Source organism: Xenopus tropicalis, chromosome 3 (assembly GCF_000004195.4).
Source record: "Xenopus tropicalis strain Nigerian chromosome 3, UCB_Xtro_10.0, whole genome shotgun sequence".
In the NCBI taxonomy this organism is placed as follows: Eukaryota; Metazoa; Chordata; class Amphibia; order Anura; family Pipidae; genus Xenopus; species Xenopus tropicalis.
In genome coordinates, this window is record NC_030679.2 from 130,615,203 (window position 1) to 130,635,506 (window position 20,304).

Consider the following 20,304-nt stretch of genomic DNA (forward strand, 5'->3'; position numbering starts at 1 on the left):
TCTATGCCAAACTGAACCGTCACTGGCGGCATTTTTCATTAAGAACCTCGCCCAGCAGTAAATGAGATCCCTATGCTGGGCATGCGCAGTACCCTCCCCTAGCGGGCTTCACCGCTCACAGCATAACATTTCCAACCGGAAATCGATGCCTGTGGAAATTTGAGCCGGTCTGGGCGCCGGAAACCGCTCCTTCTTTCCTTCTCGCTGATACAAACGGATTACTAGCGCTTCCCACATTCTACAGCAGCAGGGGAACCAATAGGAAGAGAGAGCCAGTCTAGTAAAGCTGGTATGGGCGGGGCTTGCGGTTGGGAGCCAATGGGAGAAGCGTAGTGTTTTCCATCCTATGGCAGGGAAGGCGTGACACGGTTTGGGATTAGCGCATGCGCAGAGAGGTGAGACGCAGAGACCTTCAGCCGGGGACAGGTGACAAGTGGGCAGACAAAGGGGACTTGTGTGTCGGGTAAATGTGTAAAGGTGGGGTTAGAGCGCTGCAGAAAGCGTGCTGGGTAGGGGGGCAACAGAGCTGGGTGCGTGTAGGTGGGTGTGTGCGGGGTGTGTGTAGGGGAGAGGTGCAGGCTCCAGGGGGGGGGGGGGGTTACACAGTTGTGAAACTAAGGGGGACATGTTGTGTATAACTGAGACAGGCAGGTAGTGATGCACCGTGAGCAGCCCTGTTGGGCCAGCCTAGTGTATAGAGACCTGAGAGCAGCTCCTTCCTGGGAGAGCAGCAGTGTCCTGTAAGTGGGTGGGAGCCTTATGGGGCCACATCCAAGGGGAAGCAACATGACTTACTGACAGGGGATGTTCAGCCTGGGGGCCCCCAACAGCTGGAGGGCATGCAAGCAATGATGGGCAACTGGACAAACCTCCCAACAGCTGGAGGGCATGCAAGCAATGATGGGCAACTGGACAAACCTCCCAACAGCTGGAGGGCATGCAAGCAATGATGGGCAACTGGACAAACCTCCCAACTCCCAGCATGCCTAGGCAGCCTTCAGTGGAATTCTGGAGGGATTGTAGTTCAGCGACCCCAAGAGAGCCTACAGGCATCTAATTTATAGAGTAGAAGGCAGTTTGATTGCAGAATATATGGCGGCCAGTGGGATTGTGCAGCTGCTGCTATCTGTATTTCAGCAAGAGCCCAGGCTGCAGATACGTGAGGCTCAGTCTGTGCAGAGCGACTTGTACTGACAGGAACCAGTTTAGCCAGTGAAAGGGCCACAGAGAGCAATGTAAGGAATGGCGTTGGTGAAAGGTTATTCCACAGATCAATCACACAGTGACAGTAGTTCTGTAGCTGCTGCACCATCAAGCACCTTGTACAGTGTGTAGGGAAGAACATTCACTCCTGTAAGGCTACAGCACAGTCATTTGCACTGGGAACAGAAGGGGTTTGGGTGCACATGGGGGGTTTATATTACAACTGGGAAATAAGTACGAAAAAAATCTATGAGCCTTATTTGAAGTCCAGTAAAAATATGTTTATATTAGTGGCAATCAGAGGAGTGACCTGTAGGAGGGGCATAAGGAGTCAATAAGGTTTACTAGGAAGAACTTTATAAATGATATTATTATTGGTGCATGGATATTTTATCTGTAAATATTATTTCCTTCATAGTAAACATGGCCGTGCCACCTACATACGCAGACCTGGGCAAAGCCGCCCGAGATGTTTTTAATAAAGGATATGGTGAGTTGGGACTAATTTATATTTTATATCAACTTACAGGTTTTTGAGCTATGCAGTGTAAATTAAATGTATCACCTCTAGCTTTGGAAGAGAACCAGGAAGCCCTATAGTAGTGATGTCCAACTGGTGCCCCTCTGTTTGCCCCCCCCCCCCCATCTGTCCAACATGTGGCCCTTGGCCTCCCATGTGTCTAGCTGCTGTGACTGCTTATTTTTGTGTATGCTTTAAATGGTGTCAGTACCGAGATTAACTGCCCCATCTCAGATTCAGACTGTAAGTCTATGTATTTTTCACACCTGTAATGTCCTGTCACACCTCAGATCTATGCTGCCTGGCCTGTGTGTGCCATACTCTGCCTGTCCTATGCTGCCTGTGTGTGCCATACTCTGCCTGTGTGTGCCATACTCTGCCTGCCCTACCCTGCCTGTGTGTGCCATACTCTGCCTGCCCTATGCTGCCTGTGTGTGCCATACTCTGCCTGCCCTATGCTGCCTGTGTGTGCCATACTCTGCCTGCCCTATGCTGCCTGTGTGTGCCTTACTCTGCCTGCACTATGCTGCCTGTGTGTGCCATACTCTGCCTGCCCTATGCTGCCTGTGTGTGCCATACTCTGCCTGCCCTATGCTGCCTGTGTGTGCCATACTCTGCCTGCCCTATGCTGCCTGTGTGTGCCATATTCTGCCTGCCCTTAGCTGCCTGTGAGTGCCATACTTTACCTGCTCTATGCTGCCTGTGTGTGCCATACTCTGCTTGCCCTAGGCTGCCTGTGTGTGCCATACCCTGCCTGCCCTATGCTGCCTGTGTGTGCCATACTCTGCCTGCCCTATGCTGCCTGTGTGTGCCATACTCTGCCTGCCCTATGCGGCCTGTGTGCCATACTCTGCCTGCCCTATGCGGCCTGTGTGTGCGCCATACTCTGCCTGCCCTATGCGGCCTGTGTGTGCGCCATACTCTGCCTGCCCTATGCGGCCTGTGTGTGCCATAGTCTGCCTGCCCTATGCTGCCTGTGTGAGCCATAGTCTGCCTGCCCTATGCTGCCTGTGGGGATCCCCCTATTCTCTGCTGCAGAACATAATGCAGTGTAATTCTCTGACTCTAGGATTTGGCCTGGTGAAGCTGGATCTCAAGACCAAGTCCTCCAGTGGAGTGGTGAGTAAGATACAATGCGTTGTTATTGTTGTGCTTCCTGTATGAGCATTCAGTGTAATGTGCTTGTTTCCTCCCTTTCCATGCGGCACTGGAAACCCTATAGATGGTAAGGAAATAATATCTTACTGTAATTCTATTGGCAGGGCATTCATTGTTTAATGCTAAAAGCCCATGGTGTGGCTTATTTATTAAAAGTCCTCAAGAGCAAATGGGCCTGCATCCATGTGACTTGGGTGACCTGGAGTATTGGGGGGAAAATATGTAGTTTCAGGGGCACTCCTACTCGTTAAGCCTAATAAACATGCATACATTCTTAACCAATCACAGGCCTGTGTGATATACTAAGGCGAGGGCCATAAATAGATTACAAAAAAGCCCATACACCAGTCCCATTATGTTCTGGGTACAAACATCTCTGACCCTATACTGTATGACACTGAATTGGGTATGGGGGGGTTACTTTCAGGAGTTCACAAGCAGCGGCTCATCCAACACTGACACAGGGAAAGCATCAGGCAACCTAGAGACAAAATACAAGATGAAAGAGGCTGGAGTCACCTTCACCCAGAAATGGAACACAGACAACACCCTGGGGACTGAAGTGGCCATTGAAGATAAGGTGAGACCCCGACAGTTGGAGGCTGTTTCCAGTTGGCTGCTGTCTTATTCTGACTGCCTCTCTGTGTTCTTCTATCCGCGCAGTTGGCAACAGGTTTGAAGCTCTCAGTGGACACTACATTTGTGCCCAATACGGGGTAAGTGACAAACTCCTCTTGAAATATAGGGGGTGGGGCAGGGGTCCCTAGTAGCCATCTTTACTGCTATGTCCCATTCCCATCATCTCTCCCCTTATGGTCTTTTACTATTCTCCCAAATCATTTCAATGCCCTTTGTACTCTTCTTTGCCATCCTTTCACATCCTTGCTTTCTCTCCCACAGTAAGAAGAGCGCTAAGCTAAAGACCTCCTACAAAAGAGACCATGCCAACGTGGGCATTGATATAGACCTGGACTTGGCTGGTCCCACCATATATGGCTGGGGGGTGCTTGGCTATCAGGGCTGGCTGGCTGGCTATCAGATGGCATTCGACACCGCTAAATCCAGACTGGCACAAAACAACTTTGCATTGGGCTATACAGCAGGAGACTTCCAGCTTCATACAAATGTGTAAGTGTGTAAGGTAGCTGTAACACTGTGCATTGTACCAACCTGTAGCCTGGGCAGCCTGCTATGTATAGTACTGATGAGTACCTCTGTATGCTCATAACTAATGCACTCTACTGAACAAATTTTGTCTGTGTACAACGATAATGACCAGGCTGCTCTGTATAATGATGCTGAGTATCTCTATACGCTGATAATGACCGGGCTGCTCGGTATAATGATGCTGAGTATCTCTATACGCTGATAATGACCGGGCTGCTCTGTATAATGATGCCGAGTATCTCTATACGCTGATAATGACCAGGCTGCTCTGTATAATGATACTGAGTATCTCTATACGCTGATAATGACCGGGCTGCTCTGTATAATGATGCTGAGTATCTCTATACACTGATAATGACCGGGCTGCTCTGTATAATGATGCTGAGTATCTCTATACACTGATAATGACCAGGCTGCTCTGTATAATGATGGCAAGTATCTCTATACGCTGATAATGACCGGGCTGCTCTGTATAATGACGACGAGTATCTCTATACGCTGATAATGACCAGGTTGCTCTGTATAATGATGCTGAGTATCTCTATACGCTGATAATGACCAGGCTGCTCTGTATAATGATGCTGAGTATCTCTATACGCTGATAATGACCGGGCTGCTCTGTATAATGATGCTGAGTATCTCTATACGCTGATAATGACCGGGCTGCTCTGTATAATGATGATGAGTATCTCTATACGCTGATAATGACCAGGCTGCTCTGTATAATTATGCCGAGTATCTCTATACGCTGATAATGACCAGGCTGCTCTGTATAATGATGCTGAGTATCTCTATACGCTGATAATGACCATGTTCCTATCTCCTGTAGCAATGACGGCACAGAATTTGGGGGCTCAGTGTACCAGAAGGTTAGTAAGGATGTGGAGACGTCAGTGAGCCTTGCTTGGAGTGCCGGCAGCAACAACACTCGTTTTGGCATTGGGGCCAAGTACCAGCTGGACTCGGGCACCACTCTCTCTGTGAGTTGTCTTCCTACTGCCATTTACAGAAATTCTCCTCTCTGAATTTTTCTCCCTCAACGCTAGGACACCTGACTTTTTTTTATTCATTTTATTTTTCATTTCTAATTTGGTATCTGACTCCTTTTCTTAAATATGTTGGGGTTTATTTTGGAGGTTTTTTGTGCATCTCTCACATCCATTGCATTTTGCCCTATGTCAGCACTCTCCCTACCCTCTCATGTACAGATTACTTACTAAGGTGATGCAGTTACTCTTTACACACATAATATCCCTTTACTACTAGCTACCACCAGGGTTATATTAGTATTGTTAGCATTGTATGTAGTAATGTTGGCAGACTTTGCCTTGGTTCATGCCAGCCAATCAGCAAGCTTTAATGATTCTAGTATAGTGGCATCTTCTACAGTCACGAGCTATAGTGGGGAACTATACTTCTATTACTACACTGAGCCTTTTTTTTTTTTTTTTTTTCAGCCAAAATGTGATATGAATATCTATCTATATACATATATAGATATACACCTTTTTTGGGGGGCTTTTATTTTCTGTCTGTACTCATTGCTCATTACTTGCTAATCCTCTTCCTTCTGCCCTAGGCCAAAGTGAACAATGCCAGCCTGATAGGTGTGGGTTACACGCAGACTCTGAGACCCGGTGAGTTTCTGTGCCAATGCCCTGCTGCTTGTATGCCCCTCTAATGTATCCGAACATAAAGGTCTGAGCCTAGAGCCTAATGGCCTTTAGGATACAACTTTGTATTAATATGGGATTTTTCTCCTCCACTGTAGGAGTGAAGCTGACCCTGTCGGCCCTCATTAATGGAAAGAACTTTAGCGCTGGTGGCCACAAGGTGGGCCTGGGCTTCGAGTTGGAGGCGTAATAGGAAACAGCCACATAGGAAGATCTCACCAGCCCTCTATCCCACTTCCCTCCAGAGATGAGCACAGACAGACGACGTGAGACTTTGGTTGTGGAGCGTAACTAGTGCCAACATGAGAGAAAGCAGCTCTGCGGGGTTCCAGAGTATCGTTGTTGCTGCCCAGGGCAACATGGCTTCTGCATTCACACAGCACCGCTCTGCTTTCCAGACCTGATACCATTCAGCTATGCAGAGGTCTTTAGAAATGCCCAGAACTTTCTAAGAACTCTACACTGATGCTCTAATCCTTCTATCAACATTTCCATGGTTTTATTTACCCTTTGCAGCCTTGTCCCTGAGGCCTCCCCCAACGCAGTTGGCAGCTCCTAAAGTCTCTATCTCTGGCTCTTATTATTCTAGCTTCTTCTGTCGCTTTCCTGCTCCCCACCCAGGCTTGTGCTTACCCACATCCCCACCCTAGTAATTGTTACAGCCCCGCTAGCACTTACTGTCTGCCCCACTCTTTCACTGACCCATTTTGGATCAGAAGGCCTAATTTACAAATAGCCTAATATGTGCTCACCCCCCCAACATGGGGCTTGGTTATTCCTTAGCTATTCTGTGTCATTTTTGTTATATTGGTCGCTGTCCCAGAGATGCTGCTGTATCAAAATGAGGAAAAAAAAATCCTAATGCATTCCCCCATTGTTAGAAGTGTTTTCATTAAATACAGTTCTTTAAAGGTCAACTCTTGTGCTTTGCAGTGTTACTTGTCTGTGGTATTTGAGCATGTGAGGCAGTTGCACCAGTACAGGCAGCCGCAGCAACTAGTCAGCAATTAGCTTTAAGTGATTTACTACAAAGCTAAAAAATTAAAGCAGTTTCCTAGTGGGAAAATCAAAACCTGCCTGACTGATATCTAGAAGACTACTGGCAACTAAAGGCAACTTTCATTGGCCTGTATACAGCCACCTTTTCAGTACTGCTTTTGAATGAGGTATAAACCTATAGTTGGTTAAAGGGGTAGTTCAACTTTAAATAACAGCAGAATTATAGCCTCAAAGAGCAATAGTTTTTTGGCTGCTGGGATCAGTGACCCTCATCCAACATCTGAAAAGAGGTAGACAAATTTGAAAAATCTATAAATAAAGGCAGATTGAAAAGTTGCTATGAATAAGATAGTCTATTAAGGGTGAAGAACTGCAGCAAAAAGCCTGGTAGGAACAGTCTAAAAGAGCTAATCTCAGAGAAATGACTACAAATATGAAGTGAATGAATGTGCATTGCAAAAGTAATACGGCAGGGACTGCTGGGAGATGTAGAACTACACTGCTAGAGAAATATCTCAGTCACACACACAGACAAAGGCAGCCGAGTGCTTGTGTTTATGAAACACTTGTGCTTCTTGAAGGACTGTACCATGAAACAAAGTATGGGGGGGGCAGCTACTCAATCCTTCTGCAGGGCACAGAAAGTTAAGTGTCCCGTCTGTGTGTGCCAGGTACTGAGGCACTGAACCCCAGGATCACACTGCCCGTAATGTATTGCCCCAGAGCTGGGTGTGCAGCCTCTCACGTCCCACCGTTGAACTGCTTCCTAAGCCTGCAAAGGTTCCCACTCCATTGCTAAGGGAGCAGCCTTCTAATGAATGTACTGGGTAATGAAATAAGAAAGCATTTGCAATATCACATCTAATATTTATTAAGCAGTCCAGCTTAATGCACATGATTACATTCTTTTCATAGCCCCCCAATACTGCAACATCTCATTACTTGTAAACAAAGGTTGTTGGGGGGGGAGTAAAACGTTAACTGCTCAATCACAAAAGCCCCTCATTCTTTAAGGCCCAGCTTTACCTTGGTTCCATATTTCAAGTTGTTGGACTACAGCTCCCAGCACGCTTTAACCGTTAATTAGCAGTCCAACATCTGGGAACCCCAAGAGAAGTAACTGTGCTATAAAGGGGCTTCTCATGCAGCCCACCTATAGGCCCTGCAACCTACGCCTGCTTATCAGCTGTATATGACTGGTTTCAGTGGCTTCCCACATAGACTAAGCAGGGCACACATGGTAAGATCTTTACCAAGCCGGTGGGCCAAATCAGAATTACACGATCTTACCAAGCACAGCCAGTGTAAACCATCAGGAAAAGACAGCATTAATGCACCGACAAAGTCTTTGTCTTAAAAGATATGCAAACCTGCGCAATTGTTATCTGGCTGTAAATGGCATGGCCTGCTGGGGGCCTCCATACTTGGGCCAATAAGCCACCTGACTTGGTCTCAAGGGGCCGAGTTGGCAGCTTTTATCAGACTGTGTATGGGCAGCTTTTGGGAGTTGGCTTTGCTTTTCAGACCAGATCTAGCCTATACTGTGGGCCCAGTGGGGCAATAAATAATAATGAGCAGTTGCAAGGAAACATGTCTTATTCTCTTTATATCTGTCTAATTGGGTTACTTAAGCCAGAACTTCCATCTAAAGGGCCGTGGGCTGTATGTGTCTACACAGAGAGACCATAAAACACGTGCCTCTGTAATATTCTGATGATATGCTTTCATAACAACACAAAATATCAATTTAAATAAATGTAACAGCAATACAAATGCTAAAAAAAATAGTTTTAGGGGACAATAAAATAAAAGAGTTGACATGCAATTCCTTAAAAATATTTAACCTAAAATAAAGATGATAGCACCTTCTATAATGACAGCGACAGGAGGAGTGGGGGGGCTGCCAACATCATGGCAGAATGGTTATCTTTTACTTTTACACATCCCATAATATGGCATCTACCAAAATCCAAATTAAAAATGGTGCAGATAAAACTAAAGCTTATAAGATTAACCCTTTAAGTACCAGGTATAAAAATAAACAAAATCAATCTGTTATAGAAACTACCACCCCCAATGGCCCCAACCAATCTAGAAGTTGTAGTTCCTGCAGAGCTAGAGGGGCACTGGTTGCGTAGCCTGGTATAGAGCTCTGCACCTACTCACACCCACAGCACAAACACACACACACACCTAGTATCACATGATTTGCTCCTCCATTAGAGTTTGTACGTCACTGTATTTAGCAAATGGCCTATTCAAAGCACCTGTAGACTTGCTGGCAAACAGGTATCTTATGGGTTAAAAAGAAAATAACCCCCAACGTCAATCTCATTCGCTGCGATCCTTCGGCTCCCGGTATTTCCACTGGATATAGTCAAATATATCCTTCTCGCTGTCTATTGGAAGAGGCTCACCGGCTATACCTGAAGAAGAGGAGGAGAGAGAACTAAGTCATGGACGCAATCATAGTGCTGAATATGGGGGTCCCTGGCTGCTGCTTAAAGGGCCATTATACTTGATTTATACTTTCTATGAGTTGGAGAAGCCATACCTACTGTGATGAAGGGCCTCTGTACACAAACTCTAATGAAACATGCCCTCTGTTGGTCAGGTGACCAGGAAAAAAGGTGATCCCCTTCCATGCCAAGGAATAACTTTTGAATAGGGTATATCCCTTGGGCTACTGTTTTACACAGGCAGGAACTGCTTTCCACAGTGTCACTGTAGCCAACACTCCCAGTAACCTATTAGTGACGCGAGTATTCTCTCAAGAACAGATGGGGAGCTACAGACTGCCAACTCACTGAATCGGCAGATACCGACCTGTGACTCCCAGTGGGCGAAGGGTGTATTCATTCAGAGTGAAGCCTTTCTCCAGGGCGTGGGCACGCATATTCTTGTTGAAAATGTCACTGCCGGTAAAATAGAGAACCCCACAGTAATACTGGTCCTTTGGTATCAGCCTGAATGGACAGAACAAAGGGTTATGTTTAATGATTTGCCAACGAATGACGAAGTTTAAGGGCAGTACCCCAAGTATCTCAGCACTCAATTACCCCATGTCTTTTGCGTTGGACAATACTATGGAAGATGTATATTACAGAGGCAGCAATCTAACGTTCTATCCTGATTGGCTAAAGGAGCAGACGGCAGCAAATGATGCTCACCTGATATCCAACCTCCGGTGTGGATGCTCCTCGTCCCCCTCACAAGGCAGCTGGCACACACCCTAGAAAGCAAGAGAGAAGCATGTTATATCTGATCTGAGGATCAAATCAGCAGTCACAGCTTCTACTTCACAGCTTTCAACCCCTCCTTTGTGTCTAATTCTGCCCAACACTTCTACCAACTCAATGGGTGAGAGTAGATATTATGTCCCCTGTCTTCTGCTGCTGATGCCAATTTCCTATCCACGTCATCTCTCCTTAACCTGCTGTTTGCTTACGACACCCTTAGTTGCCTTATAATTGCAATGCATGTAACCAAAAGCTTGTGTGACAATATCACGTGGAAGCCCATAACCTACAATACAGAAAGAAAATCATTCCAGTGAAGCCCCACTGAGCATTTCAGCCATATTATAGGCTCAGGGTGGCATGTCTCTGTGGGCTTTCACTAAACTGTGCCTTGCCACCTAAAACTAATGTTACACGGGTGACTTTTCCCACCTAGTAAAGGCATAGGAAACCCCCCCCCCATACTGATTTTAACAGTGCTGCCCCCCCCAACAAAGGCTCCCTGCAAAGTGCATCAAGAGCTGCTACCTACAGCCCCATACTCGGCCTAAGAAAGCAGAGTAGGATGGTTGAAGGACACCATGTCTGGCCACTTCACAAGCAGTGTCCAGGCTCACAACCAGAAGAATGTGAACTGGAAACCAGGTCCACATTGGCTTTTACTGTGCATGTTCCTCCCAAGCAAACACCACCTGGAAACCTAAACTTATTAAGGAGCCACATGTGGCAGCAGGCAACCCAGCATTGCTACTCTTTGTAAAAACAAATTGTGAGCAAGAGGGCAGCCAATGCTGGAGTACTTGATGGGGTGGGTGAAATGGGACCCTTTTTTAAAAAAAATAAATAAATAATATGGGTGGGTTTCATTGTCCCACCTGGATCACAGAGCGGTATAAGCACATTTCTTTGGATGCCAGTGATATATGAGCAATAATAACACAATACCACAGTAGTTTAATTTTCCAGATGTTGAACCAAATCTACCTTACCCAAAACACTAAAATAAAATTCTAATACATCACATCCCAAACTGTGGGTGCCAATGATCTGCTGTGCAAGAGATTTTCTATGGCTGCTTGGCTGATCCAGTGTTTTCATATGAGCCAAGGCTGGAGCTGACAAAATGCCTGACTTCATAGGGGCTTGTACTTCATAACCTTCACTGCGGCCATGAAACAACTGTGTAAATATAAAAGAACAGTTTAGGACAATACCATAAATTTTGTGTCTCCCTTTACAAGCGTGTCTGTGATAAACTCGCATTCTTCCAGGCATTGCACGACCTGACGCAAAAGGTGTGGCTGGGAAGAGAAAGACAGAAAATATCATTAAATCCTCACCTGGCTCTTCAATGGTTTATGCTGCGAAGCAAATATGGCAGCTTCACTGGAGCACAACGGATTTAGGTTTAAAGGTCACAACTAATGGGACGATCATTGGTTTCTGACCTGTTTGGCAGATTCCGAAGTGAAGTCTGGGTGAGTCAGGAGAACGTCCATATCCCCACTGGACTCTGCACCTGGAAACAAACATGGGGGAAAAGGAGATGTTAAAAAGGGAGGTCACGTTCTTGTGTAAAAAAAAAAATGTAATTGCTATCTGGTTGCTGGGGTCAATGATTCCCGGCAACCATAAAGAATAATTAATTTTTAAATAAATAAGGTTTCTTTCCAGTCGCTTTCATAATCATCTTCCTTTCCTATACCATGCCAGTATAGCCACTACTTAGTGGGTAGGGAACTGGTGAAGGGACGCCCAGAAACCATACATAATATGAAAAGAAATATTAAAGGGGTAGTTCACTTCTAAACCAACTTTTAGTATGTAACAGAACAGCAACTTTTCAAATGGTCTTCATTATTTATAGTTTTTAATTTTTTTTTTTTTTTTAAGATCCCCTTTAAAAGGGGAAGGACTAACATAGTTAGGTCTTGGAAACAGAAGGACAGATTAGAAAAAGGGTTGTGTAGAAGTGTAAATAGGCACAACAAGAACCAGCATTTTAATATATACACCTCGTCTGAAGCTTCCACACACTGTGGCGATGTACTGAGGGTCCAGGATTTTTATTCTATCTATAACTTTTTCCTGCAAGAAAATAAACAAACATGGTTATTTAGACAAACACAAAGATATATATTTATGCCATAAGATCCATGATAAACCGAACAAAAACATCCAACAAATTATTATTGCTATGCTCTTTTTTATACACAGAGCTTTACAGAGATTATTTGGCATTTACATCAGGCCCTGCCCCACTTCTGGGGTGTACAGTACACTCTAATTATGCCACTGCTCCTATCCTGTAACTCTCCAGCCCTTTCATGGCAGTCAAGGTGTCTGATGGAATTTATGACTACCTCGCCTTGATGGTGACCCTGAGTATTACAGCCAAACAACTTGGATGGTTTTAACCTATAGTACAGTATATTTCCCCTGCAATGAAAATATTCCACAAGTCAACTGACCAAATCACAATCATGACACTGCCAATCAGAGGTCAGAAATATATCTAATTGGTCAGTTCTAATACAGATATCCCACACGCCATGAACTGGGATATCAGTCTGCCTCTTCATTTTTGCCAATTAACACTTGGGTGATCACAGTTTGATGGCCAAAGCATCATGGGGGGCCTCATTAACCTATGCTCATACAATACAGTCAAAAATTATGGTTAGAAATGTACTGGCAAGTATAGGAAAAATAAATAAAACATGCTTTGGTGATCCTATCTGCACTAGCAATGCTGTATGGGAAGTGCTCAGTACGGTAAAGATATATGTACACAGTACCTGCATTTGTATCATCTCCTTACGCGGGATCCGTTTCTCAAAATCATCAAAGTATCTGCAGATACAAAACACATGCTTTAATAGTATCTATATACACATGAACAATCCCTCTGTATCAGGGAACTATCATCTCACTCTCTGTTGTGCATAGGACCTGTCAGTGGTGGAGTGGGGTCACTGACACTCTATGAATGACTGGTAGTGCCAGCACTTCTGTACTGTTATTCCTTCTCTCTGTATTAAGGTGGCCATATACGTAGCGATTCTGATCTTTCGTGCAACTGACGTTCAGGGCTGAATCGTCAGATATGGAGGTAAAAACAACAGAAATTATACCTCCCCCTGGCGATTCAGCCCTGAACGTAGATTTTGCTTGGGCGCCTTCAATGGTGCCCGATCAAAATCTTCTGACCTGGCCAATCGATCAATATATGCAGCCTTCTGCGTTATCGGTTGCCTCTTCGAGCAGTCATACATGCACAGAATATTGTACGAAACAAGGTTTCGTACAATATTATTGGTGCATGTATGGCCAGCTTTAGTCTGCCCGCTCTTCCCCACCATATTGTGCCTGTACCAGACTGTATGAAAGCACCAGTTCTTCCCGTAACTTAATGCAGTCTCTGATGTGCCTGCATGCACGGATTATATCATTTTTTCACCATTATACTCACTTCAATCCAATCTTCTGATGGTGATTCAATTTATGCTCATTATTTCTGAGATCTGGAGAACAAGAGAACAGGATTATTTATAGATGTGACATGGATATGGGCATCAACCTTCTCTCCTGTACAATTGAAACATTGGACCATGTGAAAATAAACCCTTTAAATATGTGACTGTCAATAGTGATAGACTGTGGAATTACAACACATGCATTTAGTTACAACCTTTAGGCCCTGGCCAGAAAGGAGACTCTCACATTAAGCAAAAATCTTTAAAGGAGACCTGCACTGCCCCCCTCCTTATGGCTAAAGCCAGATGGACTGGTCTCAGCAGAAACACAGTCAAGGCATCATTTCAAGACTGGCCTCCTTGTATTCTATGGATATTAATACATCTGGCCTTAAGATAAAGTCTACAAAGCCATGACCATTAACACTTAAGTAAAATGAAACTCATTAGCATTTGGTACGTACCATCTAATGTCTTAATTCCTTCGTCCACCAACTTCCTAGCAGCTGCCGGTCTGTTACACAATACAAACATAGAATTAGAAGAATATACACCCCAAGCCTAAGTCATCATATACAGCCTTTCCACGTTCAGCAGACTTGTGTACATTTCCCCCTACCCTTTAGGGAGCCAAACTAGTTATACTCCTGTTATACCTACTCGCTGTGCTGTTGCTGAGAATAACAGTACTAAAAAATGGTACTCACCCTATTCCAGTGACCCTTGTAAGAAAATTAATGGAGGAGCTGGTGTCATCTTGCCGGATCTACAGAAGAAAAAATACAACACACATATATATGTATGTATGCTTCCTGAAGAAGAAACAAAGATGTATGGAGAAGGTGCTTGCAATTGATATTCAATTAAAATGATAACAGCGGAACCTGGAACATCTCCATGGAAAACCACAGGAACGGCAATATATGTTTATGACAATTAAATGTCTATGGAAAATATTTAAGCTGAGTGATGAAACCTGGCTGCTCCCATGAATATGCAATTCGGTTACATTTCCCTTATTTGTGTAGCTAATTCTCAGGGCAGGGCTACTTAGCTGCAATACTCATCACTCATAACAAGCACACAGTCAGTGGTAGACTGGTCCTAGATCTGATATATCATGGATTCTGCTACCCAGAATCAGGGTAATATCTGTGTAAGACCATCCTGTAGTTATAGCTATCGCTGCCATTCGGATTTCAACAATATGGTGTTCCCTCACTTTTACATCATTACTACAGCTCTGTTCCAGCACATTTGTACAGACTGTATTACTTTTATTTGGAACATAAGTAATAAAGTAACATATAAATGGACAAATATTTTACCTTTTCTAATTTGCGCAGTTTTCCAGTGGCTAGAAACTCATCTATTTTCTCAGCAATTTTGGCTCCAACCCCATCCTAGAAAAGAAGAGAAAGAAAATGCATGAGTGCAATGGAACTATCCCCCCAAACAATGTAGGTCTCTATAAAAAGATATTGCATAAACAGCTCATATGTAAAACCCTGCTTCATCTAAATAAACCATTTTCATAAAAATATACTTTAGTAGTATGTGCCATTGGGTAATCCTAAATAGTAAATTGCCATTTTAAGAATTAAGGGCCTCCTGGGATCATAGGATTCACAGTGCACACAAACAAGCCAAGGCACACATACATGCTAGGTCCCATCAGCCAATGAATGGACAGAGTTCTGCCTTTTGCTCCCACACTACTTCCTGTTACAGTTAGAGCTGCATTATTTCCTGTCAGCCGATCTCTGAGGGAGCACCCAGCCCATAACTAAATGGTAGATCAAGGGAAAGGATGTAAAAGGGCAATATTTACTGATATATTCCAGTTTGGCAAGACTCTTTAGGTCACTTAATATAATATAAACTATCTGTTGGTTAAGTATTCATTCTGAGGGTATAGTTTTCCTTTAATAAAATTTTAAGGGAACTCATCTCACCAGAAGCATCAGCGCACAATACAGCGACTGTAGCCAGCAGGCACCTGACTTTCAGGGTGTATAGATACTGAGCATGACTGCAGGCAAATAAGCGGTGGCATGAAGCTTAAAAAAGTCTGAACATCTATTTGATCTGGAGGCCAAACGGCATCGCTAAATAAAATGCATTAACTGTAATAAAGAGACACACAGGAGCAGCTTTCCCTTACTGCAAGGAGAATTAATCCCATGATTATGGTTATATTCTTCTACAGCAATTTATTGGCAGGAAAGGGTTGACTGTCCTGCCAATAGAACCAGATATTTAGTGCCTGTGTGCATGCTGATAAGTTCCTCATTCATTTGTTATAATTTAACTCCATTAAGCTTCAAGTCATGGAGAACACTGGAGCAACTCTCAAGATTAGAAAAAATGAAGTTTCACATGTAATTTACCTGATAATGAAACTAAGGAGATTTTTTTACAATGAGAGCTGTTTATTTCTAAATTACACTGTTTACATGGCAAATAATGCAATCTCAGTGCATTGTGCCTGAGTCTGAGCTTTCAGAAGGAGCCAGCGCTACACATTAGAACTGCTTTCAGCTAACCTATTGTTTCTCCTACTCCCATGTAACTGGAGGAGTCCGAAGCCGTACTTGGATTTCTTACTATTGAGTGCTATTCTGATACCTACTGGGAGCTGCTATCTTGCTCCCTATTGTTCTGCCGATCGGCTGCTGGGAGGGGGGTGTGATAACACTCCAACTTGCAGCACAGCAGTAAAGTGTAACTGACTTGTATGTCCACATATGGAATAAGCCACTGTGGCGTCTGGGTTTTTAAAAATCACGACGACTAATTGCCCCATATATCTTCACCCTAAAGATACAAGGAGAGGTTTAGAAGACTGTTATCTCACTTACAGATATAGTCTGCTATTAAGGTCACAATCCACTAAACCCCAACCTGTAGAGTGTGCATTATCAATAGAGAGTGACAATATCCATGTAATTGACATAGACACTACCATGGCACACCTGCAGGAAATCTTCTCTCCCACAGGCCACAAAGATCAGAAAAGGAGATTTCTTGTAAGTGGGAGAGGTGGATTTCCCGCAAATGACAAAGCGCCCTTAAGGGCTGTGGCACACCGGGAGATTAATCCCCCGAAATGGCATCGCACCAGCGAGAATGTAAATTGCCAGTGGGACGGCATACGCAGCAATTTCGGGAAATTGTGGCGACTAATCTCCCCATGTGCCACAGCCCTAAGGTGGATATACATGGGAAGATTTTAGCTGCCAATCTGGCTCCTTCAGTCCAAGTTGGCATCTTATCTGGCCATGTATGGGACAGTCAGACGGGCCTCCTGACTGATATCTGGCTGAAAATTGGGTAGATATAGATAGGACAGGTTTAATAATCTCAACAGAGCAATGACCGCATAACCTTGTTCATGCAATCCTTGGCATGTAAAACTACGTTTATAGCTTTGCGCCCATCTATTGTAAATAGAGCATGTCCCCTTTAATCCTGCATCAAATGCACAGAAAGTAAAAACACCCTTACTCACCAGCTTTTTGGCCTCTGTCCCACTCTTGATCTTAGAGGGATATTTGGCAATAACAGATGCCGCTTTCCTGAAGGGCAAAGACAATGATTAGTAATATTATCAGAATCTGCAACAAGGATACATGGTATGTCAGCTGTATGTCCCTAGCATATGCCTACTGACATTATTTGGTTTCAGAGGGGATCCTGTTTAAAGGTGGCCAAGCGAGCGGATCTTCTTAGCAATATCGGGCTAATTCGGTCGTTTGGCCCTGGGGCCAAACAATCGAACTAAAATGACGGGTATAGGCGCTTGTCGATTTGGGGACTGCATCGGTCCCCGATCCGACTAAATATCAAACCTGCCCGTCGTTAATGACCATACACGGGTCGATAAGCTGCTGAATCTGTCTAAGGGACTGATATTGGCAGCTAGAATCAGCCTGTGTATGGCCACCTTAACTCTGCTCAATAATAAGGCAGCACAGTGAATGGAATCTCATCAAGATATGTTTGTATAAAGGGAACACTGTGTTTTGCTTATTCTGTTATACTGAGAAATAATACAAACATAATAATGACGGAATAGAGCAGAACACTGTCATACACATAGAGCTGGAAGCAAGAGGGGCAGTAGCTGTCTTGCAGTGGCCTTGGCCCATCACATATACTCATCAATACTATGTGCCAATTTGTATGGAGGGCCAAATGAGACATTATCCAACAATGCAGAGTGAGAGCCACATATTCCGGAGATAATTCAGCATGCTGACACCAAAGTCCATTGCTCTTACTGATTCTGATAGGAGGATGGGTTATATCTTGACTTGCAGCTAAAGTTTGCACATTAAACCAATATAAAAAAGCAAATTATAAACACATCCAAATATATATTATATTATATATATATATATATACACATGCAAAGAGCAGACACAAAGCGGGCAGCAGGCACCTCACCTGTAAGCATTGTATTTGTGAATAGCTCTATTGACATTCCTCTCATAATTAGCCAGCTCTGGAATTGCAAAACAAGACATTATTGTGTGATACTTTTTATCACAAGCACAAAGAGATTATGACAAACATGACAAAACATTTTGAGCATTTTCACAATTTGTCACCAAATCATTGCAATTGCCCTTTGCAGATTTTTTCCCCAGCGACAATTTTATACTTTTTGGAGTTTTTAACCACTGCTGGCTACTATTTTCTCATGAAGAAAATATTTCTTGTTGAGGACGAGTTTCCTAAAGGCGTATTATAATTCACAGAGTGTGGGAAACACCTTAAGTGTCTTTTTGCCTCATAGGGAAAATGCCTATTGTCAGTTCAAGGCTGGCGAACCAATGGGCTTTCGTAAATAGGGAAATTGTTGAGGAATTTACAACTGCAACAAAAAGTCAGAAAACATTCTTGACATGTTGACATTTGATAAACAGGTATATATACACCTTCATGTACATATATACATATACATCAGCAGCTAGGCTGACCTGATAGGGAACTGAAGCCTGTCTTTGCTTGTGTGACTGCAGGGCTGTGATTGGCTATCCACCTCCTACTGTGCTTCTGGCAGGGACCATTAGGAGATGCTAACCCACATTTAAAACATGGACACGGAACCAGGGAGGATCTATAGGGAGCTCCAATACAGGGGCCATTTTTACAGATAATATTAATTTTAAGAACAACGTGAAACCAGCATCATATATTATTCATAATTGCCTACAAGATTAGAGGTTTTTTCCGGTAATCCTCTGTGTCTCCTTTAACGGTCATTAGAGTCCCATTTGTAGCTAGACAATCAGAGACACAATCCACTTGGTATTTTTTATTTCCTTTGTAGTTTATTAATTTTAAGTAAACTGCAGTTTGGTTTCTAGGGTGTCCATACCCTAGCAATTGCACCGCCAAGTTAAACAAGCCTGCAAGATTGAATTTTACATTTCATGCTAGAGAGACGCAAAATATGTGTATGTATATCTTTGTTTATATATAAAATAATATATAAAATATATATATGTATATACGTTTTGGGTATGGTAAGTGAGGCATAAAAAGTACTTAAAAATAAATAAGTGTTGTCTTGTGAAAATGTATTTCCAAGCAAGTTTATACATTGATTTAGAATGTATAGAATTACATTTTGCCCATTAAGCCGCATTTTATAATCGCGCCAATTAAAGGCAACATTAGTTTTACAAACGTACGCATCCCAGTTATGGAGTAAGCCTCCACAGATGACTGAATTAAGGGGGTGTACAGTTATCGCAACATGTATTTCTTAAAGGGCAACTAAACCCATTTTTATACAACAGCATTCCTGTGCCCAAATGCAGGTTTCCACAGCAGGGATAGCAGCCGCCATGTCACATTCTGCCAAAGGCTCTGGGGTAGTGATTGCTGAACTGCAGCGAGGGCACTGAGGGCGCAACCTGGCCCTGGCAATCACCATGAAAGCTCTGGCTGGATGTGACACAACAAAACCAAGCAATCACCAACCCTGGGAGATGTGGTTGAGGAGCAGGGTCTCTATTATGTCAAAATGTATTTAGTTTTCCTTTATGGTACCAGCTTCAGGTGTCATGTTAAATGAAAGGCAATCCCCTCAGCTTTGCAGCTGCATTAAGTACAACTAGCCCACATCTTGCAGCTGCATTTAGTACAACTAGCCCACATCTTGCAGCTGTATTTAGTACAACTAACCCACATCTTGCAGCTGCATTTAGTACAACTAGCCCACATCTTGCAGCTGCATTAAGTACAACTAGCCCACATCTTGCAGCTGCATTTAGTACAACTAGCCCACATTTTGCAGCTGCATTTAGTACAACTAGCCCACATCTTGCAGCTGCATTTAGTACAACTAGCCCACATTTTGCAGCTGCATTTAGTACAACTAGCCCACATTTTGCAGCTGCATTTAGTACAACTAGCCCACATTTTGCAGCTGCATTTAGTACAACTAGCCCACATCTTGCAGCTGCATTTAGTACAACTAGCCCACATTTTGCAGCTGCATTTAGTACAACTAGCCCACATTTTGCAGCTGGTCTCCTCTCTATACTCCCCCCCTCCACAGTGATCCCATAGTGGCAGTGAATAAAGGACCCGTTGATTGGCAGCTTGTATGTAACTGTATATGTCTAGCCCTCTCTCTCTCTCTGGGGCCCAAAGTTCCAAACCCGCTCCTACCTACGAGGAAGTCGGTGATGCCTTCATTGAGGCTCTCTTGCGGGGCTTTCCTTTTGCTCATGTCGGCCTCTTTCTCTCAGCAGCTTGGGTAGGTAATCGAGACCGCAGGCTGAGGCTTCGCTGCAGGCCCGGACGTACCGCATGACACGTCAGCACGGATTGATGACGCAAAGGCCTGGCAA

The 20,304-nt window shown here is 43.9% G+C and overlaps 2 protein-coding genes across 8 annotated transcripts; one reads left to right on the forward strand and one right to left on the reverse strand.

Moving 5' to 3' along the window:
- Positions 1 to 337: 337 nt before the first annotated feature.
- Positions 338 to 6,638, forward strand: vdac3 (voltage-dependent anion channel 3). 7 transcript variants are annotated; one of them, XM_012958925.3, is made up of 10 exons: positions 338 to 426; positions 1,622 to 1,693; positions 2,793 to 2,842; positions 2,946 to 2,948; positions 3,309 to 3,461; positions 3,545 to 3,597; positions 3,782 to 4,009; positions 4,878 to 5,028; positions 5,628 to 5,685; positions 5,820 to 6,638. In XM_012958925.3, exons 1-10 carry the CDS (start codon positions 384 to 386, stop codon positions 5,909 to 5,911), a joined length of 903 nt encoding a protein of 300 aa, XP_012814379.1. In that variant the 5' UTR covers positions 338 to 383; the 3' UTR covers positions 5,912 to 6,638.
- Positions 6,639 to 7,566: 928 nt separating this feature from the next.
- On the reverse strand, positions 7,567 to 20,227 carry polb (polymerase (DNA directed), beta). Its single transcript, NM_001006893.2, is given in 14 exon segments — positions 7,567 to 9,146; positions 9,547 to 9,686; positions 9,891 to 9,952; positions 11,174 to 11,260; positions 11,408 to 11,478; positions 11,975 to 12,047; positions 12,758 to 12,812; positions 13,432 to 13,483; positions 13,900 to 13,949; positions 14,143 to 14,201; positions 14,764 to 14,838; positions 16,947 to 17,013; positions 17,885 to 17,942; positions 20,123 to 20,227. Coding segments are annotated over 14 exon segments (1,005 nt in total). The 5' UTR covers positions 20,184 to 20,227; the 3' UTR covers positions 7,567 to 9,051.
- Between the last annotated feature and the right edge of the window lie 77 nt (positions 20,228 to 20,304).

Bases quoted from the DNA above. Each gene is read 5' to 3' on its own strand.
- vdac3 (XM_012958925.3), top strand. From the start codon at position 384: ATGCGCAGAGAGGTGAGACGCAGAGACCTTCAGCCGGGGACAG. The intron at 3,462-3,544 runs GTGAGACCCCGA...CTATCCGCGCAG, and splicing joins AAGTGGCCATTGAAGATAAG to TTGGCAACAGGTTTGAAGCT. The intron at 3,598-3,781 runs GTAAGTGACAAA...TCTCTCCCACAG, and splicing joins ACATTTGTGCCCAATACGGG to TAAGAAGAGCGCTAAGCTAA.